Below are 11,763 nucleotides of genomic sequence, written 5' to 3' on the forward strand. Positions count from 1 at the left end.
CCTTTCTATCACAAAAAAAATTACCATCTCATTGTTCCTCGTTATTTGTTTTAAAAAGATAACAGTATAAATAAAATGCGACATCTTTGTTTATACTATATTCTTACCAATTACTAAATTCATTGAACCAAAATAGAATGAATCTTCTTAATTTCGAGACTGACACGGACCTCTTTGTAATAGATTCTTCTAATTTAATCTCGAAAATTAACATTGTAATCCATTATTATAATTCTTAGCTTGGGATTCATAGGAAGTTGTGCAACATCAATTTACTAAATACTTACTTTGTTAACTTGTTTATTTTATTTAATATAAATTTCCTATATACTTGCTTTCTTTACTCCACAATGTTCTTCAGTACTTAGCTTCATTTGCATCATCATTGTAAAAAAAAAAAAAATTATGAACAAATTGTAAAAAAATACTATAATGGTTACTATTGAACCATTACATACTTGCTTTTTTTAATATTTACTTTTTTTATTTCTATTAGTAAAATATAATATAATTTTTTTTATTTCTAGTAGTATATTATTGTAAAAAATAAAATTTAAAAAAAAATCTGGCCCAGTGGGGGCAATTGTCCCCACTGGGCCTCACATGGCTCCGCCCCAGCTCTATCTTAGATAGCATCTCACAAGTATGGTCGAAATGAATAAGATTCTTTTCTGCACTCCCCAATAAAAATTAATCAAAATCTTAAGAGTTATTCTCTTCATGTTTTACTTTTCAGTTTTGAGTTTTGAATTCATTTTTAATTTTATATTTTGAATGTTTATTTGAGATTGCTGAAAACAATTTTTTTTTATTTATAGTGTTTTCGGTGTTTTGAAAATTTTGAGCATATTTATGATTAAAATTGTCAAAATAACTTTTTATTATTTTAAATTTTTTTTATAAAATTTTTTCTTGTTTTCAAAAATATAAATATAAATATATTTTTACTATTTTTAAAAATTAAAAATAGATTAAAAACAACAAAGACATTAGTTATTGACATTGATACTAAACCCTAATGACAACAAAAAACAAGGGACCTTGCTACAATAACTGGTAGAATTATTTAGATTTGATGAATAATAATTAGTTTAAATAAATGTTCAATTTTAAATATTAAAAGGTGTTATTAAATATTAAAAATTTACTAAATCTTAAGCGGCTTCGGGGAATCCATGGGGTTTGGAAGTTTTTCTAAAAACAAGTCACAAGGGGAGAGAAGAGACATGTTAAAAATATTGATGTTTATTACTTACAAAAAAAAAAAAAAAGAAAAGACGTCTCCTAATAGACTGAGAAATATATTCTTTTTAGTAATATTTTATTTTTTTTAACTAATAGTAAATGAGAAAAATTCAAATTAAAGAGCTTGCAATATATAAAGGAACACTATATCAGCAGCAATCTGAGCATGCAATTAAAAGAGATTGAAACTAAAAGTCATGTCTCTTAAATAAATACTTAAAACAATTAAAAAGGTTACTTGGAACACTCAATTGTAACATTTTTTATGAGTGTATGTATTATACACTAATATTAATGTGACACAAAAATATAATTATTAATATACGGATGCCATTAAAAGTGTCACAATTGAGTGTCCAAATAACATTTCTCCAAAGACAATTTTATTCCCTCGTTCATTTCCCTATAATAATGCAAACCATAAACAAGAGTTGTGTGCTCTTCTGATCAAAGACAAGCCAAAAAAGCATCCTCTAAGAACAGAAGAGAAACAAAAACAAGAACAATGTCTCTCTAGCCAGCTTGTAAGAGCAAACTCACTCCAGTATGACACTTAAATCCGTCCAGGAGAAGATCACCATTTATGAATTTGTTCTCCCAATTTACCATATCTATAACTTCTAACGATGGAGAAGATGATCTGGTATGTATCTTCAGACCGCGACTGCAGAATCATCGACCTGGGGTCGATATCAGTGGGAGGCGGTTTCAAGTCATTGGCATAGTCACTCCTGTCAAGAGTAAGAGATCATCAAGTTTAAAATCAGTTAGCACAGAGGTGATCTTCAATTCACATTTGGTAAGATGATGGATCAGTATCCAGCATTGATGTTCGTCATCGATGTTCGTTGTTGTGAGGGTCAGGAAGAGTTGTTTCTGTACACAACCTTGCCCTTGCTATGGTCAATTATATTTGATGACCTTTGGGGAGCCCTGAGGCAGCACAACTGTGGATGAATTTTATTTCTTACCTTCGAACTGGACTTTGCTTCAGGTGATGCCTCTGATATCCGAGCTTCTGATTTCTCATTTGAGTATCTACAAATGAAAATTTTTAGTTTTAAGAGAAATATGTCTACCAGAACAGTTAAAAGACCCTTTCACAATTGTCAACCATGGAAACAGGCTAGTTCTAGAACGGGACATCACAAATAATTTGGCATCACCTATGCAATAGGGTCGGTCCTGCTCAGGGACAAAATGGAAGCTATACCGAATCTGAATCAGGTAATTAGAAGCCAAACACAGCCATTTTTTGACCCTCTTGAGCAGTGGCAGCAAATACCACTCAGGCTAAAAATTGGCAACAATCGGAACCAAATAGTATTTGCCAACAGCTCTAGAAATTTTAAGGCATTAACATCAGATGGAAGATGCAACAAGCCAAGCCCGAAGACAACAGATGCCAAAGAACCAAAACAACCATTCTTGACAGGAGGCCAAGAAATTGATGCATCCATTATGTCATGAAGTACTACCGTAATCTAACAATTGACAAAAGAAATACTACGGTATTAGGCAGTTAAAGTAAATATTTCACGCATAGAATCTGGAGTGATTTTGCAATTTCCTGGCATTTTCAGGTTCGGATGAATTGGCAAATATAGACAGTACACGAAGCAACAGAAATAAAAAGAAAAAAAAAAATCAGATATGGTGTACCGCAATAGACATGCCCATGGGATTCTGATTCAAAGCATTATTTTTTCTTGGTAAGACAAAAACCAATCAAAGCATTCAGATATAATGCATTTATGTAAATAGCCAGTTATCCAACAGATAGGAACTGATTGATATAGTACTCACGTCGATAGTATGGTTACCCATATGAGCTCCACGCAGTCTACCCAAAGAAGTCTTTGCTCTACAGGGATCACACCATAGGTAATTAGGTGGGCAAAGGGCCAGAGCTTCCACCCTGCCTGAAAGTGAATCATAGTAAAGTAATGTTATCAACAAGCTATGTTGATCACTGCATACATAGAATCAGAACCGGCAATGGTATTAAATTCATGAACTTGTGTTTAATTTCATTTCATAGAACAAGCAAGCAACACCAGTACATTGATGTTTTAACTTAGCCGATAAGTCAGATGTCAGTTTTATTTCTTTTTTTATGAGAAATACTTGTTTATGTAGAAGTATTTGATAGACGAGGTTAAAAGGGTACCATCCATGCATAAAAGCCTATAACCTCTATGCATCAATGAAATAATTACTCAAAAAACATAACAAATACAAAAACTAATTCAAAAAGTCTAGATTCACCCCCTGTACCAAGTAAGAACCAACTAAACAAAAAGTGAAAGAGTATACACTATTAAGCCTAGAGAAAGGAACTTCACAGCCTTTAAAGGAGCTCAAAATAAACTATCGCTAGATAGTCCACATCAGGGTATAAGAGATTTAAGAAGAAGAAGAAGCATTTTTCTTCCTCTTATCAACATGAGCTTCCCCAGAAGACAAAATGAGATCCTTAACATACTAAGGGAACATACCGTAGAAGTAGCATAGTAACAGAATTCACTTCTGGAGAGAGGATACTAGCCTCGCATGATCTACAAGTGCCTAATAACATGATTTAACCTCAAAATGTCTTGATCAACATCTGGCCTGTTGAGCAACATCCTTTCTCTAGGGAAAGCACTTCATAAGTTTATACTGATTTTGAATCAGGAACTGTCCTTTTGATGACTACCTCAATGAAAGCCAAGTGCTCAAGCATAAGCCAAAAGCCCAGGCCCATCATATTTCTTCATGTAAATTTTGGTAGTATATCTAACATATTTTTTTCCTGTAAATGGTAGTATACCTAACAATTGCCTCTTATATTTTTGTTCATGTTATGATTTTTAAACCTGGATCTTAAACGTATGAATTCAAATACAACCAAAATATTTGTGGTTAAAGATTCATTTTTGATGTTTGAGAATCAAATCAACTGACTCAACTATCAGAATTATGCATTTAGGTAGAAAAAATATAACAACATAGGCCATACATATGGAAAACATGATGTTTAGAAGAGAACCATGGAGAAACTCATCACAAAAACTGGTGAAGATGAAAAATTTTAAATTTCTTACAGTCAACAAGGGCCAAAATGTGGCTTTGAGTTCATCAAAAATATTTTCTGAGGTTTCCAAACGCAAGAACCCCAGAACCACGTAATAGATGCTGTTCCAAGTTGCAGCCCACACAGTTTGGTCAAAAGCAACTTTTGCAGGGACCACCCACCAGTCGTCAAAAGGGAAAAGAGCCTAGAAACACAAGCAAACGATTTCAGCCATTCATAGAAAAATTCAAGCAACTAGTAAGTTGATTCAAACAAAACATGACCAAAAGCACTACCTCACAAAACTGGTAGTAATAATGAGAAAGGGATCCATGGAGCAAGAATCCCACAAGGCCTGACCTAAACATCCGCGTTCTGTCAAATTCAAAAAGGGGTTTTCCTTCATAACACTGCAAACTCAATAGCACATAACAAATTAAGAATCATATTAAAAGGAATTCAATATCACCATATATAAATATAGCAAATGACATTCAGAAACACATACTTGTGCAATCCAATCTCCCAGAGAGTAGACCACTCCACTAATCATCATTTTGGCTAATACTGGATTGGTTTTGAGAGCTTCTTCATATGCAGTCCAATTGTGTTCAGGCACATACCTGAGGACTTCATAAAGAGTCCACCCCTAAACAATACAAACAAAGAGGAAATGATTGCCTTACAAATTATAGAATTAGATCCATGCTTATCACTGGCTCAGAAACACATTTAGGGAAAACCTTAATCAATACAACCCCGGTTGAAAGCTCACACAGATTTCTGTGTGATTACTTAGTATACGTGATTTCTAAGCTAAGTATACCCATGAGTTACGTTTACCAAGTACACACCGGAAAGGCCGTGGTTAAGGATTCTCATCGTTCCAAATAAAAAACTTAACCAATACAAGATCAACTCACATGCCAGTAGTCATGGTCAATGGTGAGCAACTTGGTGATTGCAAAGGTACCAAAACCCAGAACAATAGCAGCATTAATTGCTCTACCAACGAACTTATCATTGTCCCCAGGCCCATGAGAGAGCACCCCCTTCTCTTCTTCCAATTCTCTCCCAATTCCATCTCTGGGTCCGTCTTCTTGACCAGATGAAACCCTAGTCTGCGCCACAACCAAGTCCCTGTCCTCTGTGACCGAGTTAGTGACCCAATTTGGCCTCTTTTTGGTGGAAATGGTTGTTGAACTCAGTGATGGGTTTGGCTTGGAGAAGAGTTGGGAAGTAGAGAGCGAGAGTGAATTGGGTTTATGTGAATTGGGTTTATGGGTTTCTGTGATGGGTTTGGTGGGTGCTGAGAGAATATGGGCAATGATGTAGGTTTTCAGAGTAGCCATGGCTGATACATAGAAGACTTTTAGGGACAAGAAGCGAAGAAGAAGAAACCCTTCGATGGAAGATCAGGTTGCCATATATATATGATCGGTGGGAATTAAACTGACCAATTTTGGTTAATTTTATTCGAGTTTTTGGTTCCATAATTAATAAATTTGGACTGTTGTTTCATTTATAGTAAGACTTAAAAGGGTATTTAAATTTTGGTCTAAATCGAAAAATCAAATTAAACTAAACTGAAAAACTCTCTTTGGTTTAAAAATTTTTATAAATGAGTCTTCCATTTGATCATAATTTTGGATTGACTTTGTCCAAACCAATTGAGCACTTCTAGTTGGAAGGAATGATTTTGGACGGGAAGAGAAAGGAAAATTTTATTTCATCATTATGTTTTGTATGAATTAGAATAGAATGATTATTTCTTGGAAAATGTTGGAAAGTTCGACGCGTTTACCGAAAAGGGGCAAAAAAATGATTTTGTCCCCGCGCCCTACTTTCTCCCTCCCTCTCCCATGAATTACAACCGCCCTATTTCTCTCATCTCCCCTCCTCTCCCTTCCCATGGCCACTGCCCTAGCCTCGTTGTCGCCCTCGTCTTGCCTCCGTTGCCTCGCTGCCCTCGTATCTGGCGCTTCGTTGCCATCGTCGCCTCGCCGATAGTCGCTAAAAATGTAGCGACGATCGGGCAAGGCGAGACGGCGATGGCAGCAAGGCGACAAAAGCAAGACGAGGGCAGTGAGGCAACGGAGGCACAGCAGCGAGGCGAGAGAAGGGCGGTGGCAAGGCTAGGGCAACGGCCATGGGGGGAGATGAGAGAAGCAGGGGCGAGGGTAGTGGCCCACTTTGCAAATTTGCAAAGTGGGCGGGGTAATTTTGATTTTTTGCCCCTTTTCTGTAAATCTCTCTGTGACCCTCCTGGCTTTGTAGTGGAGCTCTTATTTCTTTAAGGGGAAGGTTTCAACTTTTGAGAATAGGATGATCATTTTATTTTATTGTTATATTTATTATATTTTAATTTTAATAAAATGAAAGGATAAAAATAATTCGTTAACAAGAATATCTTTTTATATTACAAAAATTGAAAAATCTTGTAAAAGTGATATTTTTATTCTAAAAAATCATTTAATTATCAAATATATATTAAAAATTATTTTCCTTTTAGCTACAAATATTAAATAAAAATAAAATATTATTTAATTGTTAAAAAAATATTTAACGGAAAATACATAAATAATATTTAAGTAACATTTAAAATATAACAATTATTAATTCAAAGTAGATGTATTAATTGAATACAACTTACAAAATTAAATTTTTACATTTTTAATAGCTAAAAAGAAATATAATTTAATATAATTACATGTAATTAATAAATATTGATGTAAATCATATTGGTTGAATAATAAAAATAACAAAAAAAAAATAGCATTTTTAGATTGCAAAAGAGTCTAGCTTTCATAAACTTAGGCTTATTTATTAAGAATTCTGTCAAATTCAAGCCAGGTTAGCTTAAGAATTTGGTCAAATCTATATTTTTACTTTTATAATTTTATATTTTTTTTATGATTACGTGACTTTTTTATTATTTTAATTATATACTTATATTTATATTTTTAAATTAATTTAACTCCTGTACTTTCACATTTTTTTAATATAACAATTATAATTTTTTGTTGTTTTGAATTTTTTATACAATTTAACTCATACATTTTAACATACAAAAAAATAATTTAATTGACTTATCTTATTTTATTTTTTTTATATATTAAAGTATAAGAATTAAATTAACTCAAAAATATAGCTATATGTAATTAAAACAACGATTGCATTCATATTGTCACAAAAAAATATCAAAATATAAGAATTAAATTAATTCAAAAATATAAATTTAGAAGTGTAATTGAAATAAAAAATTTGAATAACTATACATAAAAAAAAACGTAAAAATATAGAGAGAAAAGTAAGAGTTTGATTTTGGAACCCCAAAACCACATAAGAGACGCTGTTCCAAGCTGCAACCCAGGCAATTTGGTCAAAGGCAACTTTTGCAACCAATCATCAAAAGGGAAAAGAGCCTGGAGGATGCACAAGTAAACAATTTCATTCAGCCGTTGGCAGAAAAATTCAAGCAATTATTTGGATCGAACAAAATATAAACCAAAAGCACTGCTCACGAAAATGGTAATAATAATGAGAAAGGATGATTCTTCACAGGTATTAATAATGGTAAGGTATATCGATCGAGTGTCAGGTTATCAGTAAATGAACTCGAAAAGTGGTCTTACTGCCTTCATATCCTTTCTAATTAGGAAAAAAAAAAAAAAGTGTGCAATCTCTAGTTTCTCTCTACATCAATGCTGAATCTTCGATACAAATTGAATTTTCAAAAAGGGGGGCTAAATCCTTGAAGATGTTAACAAGCTTGATCATCATCCTCTTCAAGTTCAGATTCAGAATACAGATGTGCATCAGAAGCAAATCTCATCTCTTGGCTAACCAGTTCAGCAAGATCCTGTCTGTTGGCATGTCTGTAGGCATCCATCACTGCCTTGAACAGGGATTCATTTGGCTCAATCTCTCCATATTTCAACTGTCTGTGAATCCGCTTCACAGCTTCCACCATGCCAGCCTTACCATAGCAACCCACCAGATTCATGTAAGTGACGAGGTCTGGTTCTACACCCTCGTCTTGCATTTTCATGAACACGTTCAAAGCTCGATCAGTTTCCCCCGAAGCCCCGTAAACATATAATGCAGCATTATAGGCAAAGGACTGTAGCCCAACTCTGGCTCTAATGAAGATTTCACAGGATTCATGTGCCAAATCATTCAAGCCAACTGCCGAGAATATACAAGCTATAACAGCTTGTCTAGCAAAAGGCTTCCCCTCACGGTAGCATGACTCAAGCTGTGCCACCACCTCCATTGGCACACCAGCCTTCTTCAGTACAGTAAATAATACCCTAAATGTTCCAGTATCAGGCAAAAGCTTTTGACTTACCATCTTATGCAACAATCTAGAGCATTCCAGCAACTGCCCGTTTGTGGCATAGCATGCCATTACCTTGTTAAATGAAACGCAGTCCCTCAGTAAACCTGACCGTTGCATCTCCTCGGCAACTTCTATGGCCTCATCAAGCATACCCATGTTCTTGTAAAGATACATCATGGTAGCAAAGGTAACTCCATCTGCCGAACCCTTCTCTCTCAAATTATCAAATACTATTCTGGCTTCAGATACCATACCAAGATCTGCATACAGATTGAGCATGCTATTTGATGCCACGAGGTCAGGACCGCCCTCCAAGTCCTTCATCCTCTCATAAAACTGTTTGGCTCCTCCCAAGGACCCGACCTTGCTGTAAGCTTTAATCATGGAAGTAAGGACTATCTGATTTGCCAAAATACCATTTTCTTCCATAATGAAGAAATAGCGAAGAGCTTCATCAACTCTACCAGCCTCCGCAAATCCGTTGATTAAAGACCCATAAACAACTTCATTGGGCTTTACCCCTGTTCTCTCCATTTCTTCATAGACATCCACAGCATCAGAAAGCCTGCTCAAACGGGCATAACTTGCAATGACAGCAGAAAAAGTCAGACACAGGGGTTTATATCCCACTTCTTGCATTTCTACTAAAATGTCCCTTGCTTGGTCCACTAAATCTCCTCCAGATAGCATTTGGATAAGAGAGTTAAAGGTGCATTCATCTGGCCAAGTCCCATGATGTTTCATGCCCTTAAAGAGTGAAAACGCTTTATCAAAAAGCTTCGCCTTACCATAAGCTTTGACCATCACATTGTACTCGGCCACGTCCTTCTGCTGTCCACCCAAATCCCTCTTCCTGCAGAACACAGCCTCTGCTTCAGCCCACAATCCCTTATCAGCATATGCATCCATAATAGCCGCATATGTTCTTGAGGACAATCCTCCATGTAATTGGCTCTTCTCAAAAATGACATGTGCCTGCTCAAGCAACCCTTCATCAACATACATCTTAATAAGAACAGGAAAAGAGTGTTCATCTAAGTGCAAGCCAGATTTTTCCATTTCTTCAAGTACTGCATTCACTTCTTGAACCATGTTTCTCTCACATAATATCTGCAGAACAGCCCTGCCGGTTACAATGTCGGGGAAAAGCCCCACCTCCCTTATTTTCCTGTAACACTGAAGAGCTGCGTCTATGTTCCCTACACCAGCATACAATGACAGAAGGATGTTGTAAGTTTTCGTATCAGGTGATATTCCCCTCTCCTCCATCTTTTTGAGCAAAGTTTCTGCCTCTGTCAAATTCCCATGGCTTCCACAGGTGAAGATCATGGTGTTGAAAGTAGTAGTATCAACTGCCACCCCCGACTTCAACATTTCAGCAAACACATCTGCAGCATCCTTCAACCGGCCAGCCTTCCCATACAAATCAATCAAAGTATTATAAGTAGCTGTAAGTTGGGGCCGGCGAACAGGGGACTCCAAATCAGATGAAGGCATAATGTTTGTGGGGTTACCTCTCCCACCTGTCTTGAAAAGCTCAGTCGACAAGAAGTGCTTCAAACTAACGGGTTGGGAACGAGACACAGATTCAGAAACAGCTACAGAATCCAAATCAAGATCATCCAGCTCAATCTTCCCAAGACACCAATCTTTATAAAACCTATCTGCCCGGTCATATTCCCCTGCATCCTTCAAAACACGAACAACCGTATTCATTGTGACCTCATCTGGAAAAATTCCTCTGAGTTTCATGTGCTTTATCCAGAGAAGTGCTTCCTTAACAAGACCCGCTTTTCCATACACATCGACGAGCATTCCATAGGTGTTATTAGTAGGAAAAAGACCATTTTTCGCCATTTCAATCCAGCAGAGCCTCAACTCATCCCATTTCTGGGCTCGACCCAGTGCCCGAAGCACCACATTGTAGTGAATTACGTTGGGCAAGTATTCTTTCTGTGACTTTATCCACTCAAAAACCTTAACAACCCTCTCCCAGCTGCTCTGCTCCTTGAGAATCACAGTTTGTTCTCTGGGACTGAGCTTCCCGTCATAAAAACTAAGGGTCTTCCCGATATCATCCGCAGACTCCATGGACCGCAAAATCGACTGCAATACACCGCCATGCCTCTTCTTTTTACCATTTATCGAGTTTTTGGCAGGCGGAACCACTGTCCTTGAATGGCAACGGAGTTTAAACCCTAGAGAAACCACCCTAGGTGCTCTAGTACTCTGCTTCTGGACATGCTTGATTGGTATTTTGTCATGGGATCGAATAGTTTCGGAGGAAGGTGATACAGAAAGCAAAGAGCAGTCCCGTCTCCCCGCCAAGCTGTGATTATAATTATTATACAAACTATTGAAACCCAGAAAAACCCTAGTCTTGAAGTCGCAGTGAAAGGTTTGGAGCTTACGTGAGCAAGGCAAGGTGTTGTTTTGGATAGAGTTCTGGAGGAGATTGTCGTGGCCTTTGGAACTGCAACTTATATGAAGCAGCATCTTTCCGCTGATCGCTCGAAGAACCTTCAATCGCTCGTTGGTTTGGATGAGATCTCGGCCGAGGATTTGACCCTACCTAGGCGAGTATGCTGAGGATTTTGCTCATGTTTCGGAGGCGGGGATCGGTTCTGGACTTCGCAGGGACCCCGGCGGCGACAAGGTTGCTGCGGATGACTGCGGTTTGTCGATTAGATTAGGCGGATGGGTCGGATGCTCCAGATCGTAAATTAGAGAAGAGAAAGAGAAGGTTTGGGTAAGTCGATTAATCCATCCGGGTTTTAGTTTGGGAAATTTGCAAAAATAGGACTTTCCGTACTAAACTTTGCAAAAATAGCAGATTTCCAAAATTTTTGTAAAATTAGGACTTTTAAATTTTTACTAAACAAAAATGTCCCCACTTGTATTAGATATAGGATCTTGTTTTATCATTTCCTGCACATTCTTACTTGCAATGAATCTCTTTGGCTCATATTTCTTTCTTTTTCTCCATTGTCCCCGCTTCAACATTAATCGTCTTCGTTAAAAGCCATTGTTATTATTTACTCTATAGGTCCTGTAGTTTTTCTCCATACCAAGTATTTATTCATTTTGTTATATTTGAAAAATTGGTTGTCAATGTATGTTG

General features: G+C 36.5%; 2 protein-coding genes across 2 annotated transcripts; both read right to left on the reverse strand.

The window, feature by feature from the left end:
• Positions 1-1,555: 1,555 nt before the first annotated feature.
• On the reverse strand, positions 1,556-5,707 carry LOC127810809 (uncharacterized). Its single transcript, XM_052350361.1, has 7 exons — positions 5,224-5,707; positions 4,809-4,949; positions 4,597-4,710; positions 4,332-4,505; positions 3,052-3,167; positions 2,217-2,283; positions 1,556-1,976 (listed from the first exon to the last, which is right to left on the reverse strand). Exons 1-7 carry the CDS (start codon positions 5,650-5,652, stop codon positions 1,971-1,973), a joined length of 1,047 nt encoding a protein of 348 aa, XP_052206321.1. The 5' UTR covers positions 5,653-5,707; the 3' UTR covers positions 1,556-1,970.
• Positions 5,708-7,729: 2,022 nt separating this feature from the next.
• Positions 7,730-11,399, reverse strand: LOC127812251 (pentatricopeptide repeat-containing protein At1g73710). Its single transcript, XM_052352638.1, has one exon. It carries the CDS (start codon positions 11,136-11,138, stop codon positions 8,064-8,066), a length of 3,075 nt encoding a protein of 1,024 aa, XP_052208598.1. The 5' UTR covers positions 11,139-11,399; the 3' UTR covers positions 7,730-8,063.
• Positions 11,400-11,763: the final 364 nt, after the last annotated feature.

This window comes from Diospyros lotus, chromosome 10 (genome assembly GCF_014633365.1).
Source record: "Diospyros lotus cultivar Yz01 chromosome 10, ASM1463336v1, whole genome shotgun sequence".
Classification (NCBI taxonomy): Eukaryota; Viridiplantae; Streptophyta; class Magnoliopsida; order Ericales; family Ebenaceae; genus Diospyros; species Diospyros lotus.

Excerpts from the sequence above, each read along its gene's own strand:
- LOC127810809 (XM_052350361.1), bottom strand. The coding sequence starts at position 5,652 with ATGGCTACTCTGAAAACCTACATCATTGCCCATATTCTCTCAGCACCC. Across the intron at positions 4,950-5,223 it reads TTGACCATGACTACTGGCAT|GGGTGGACTCTTTATGAAGT; the intron begins GTGAGTTGATCT and ends TGTATTGTTTAG. Across the intron at positions 4,711-4,808 it reads TGGGAGATTGGATTGCACAA|TGTTATGAAGGAAAACCCCT; the intron begins GTATGTGTTTCT and ends TTGAGTTTGCAG.
- LOC127812251 (XM_052352638.1), bottom strand. The coding sequence starts at position 11,138 with ATGCTGCTTCATATAAGTTGCAGTTCCAAAGGCCACGACAATCTCCTC.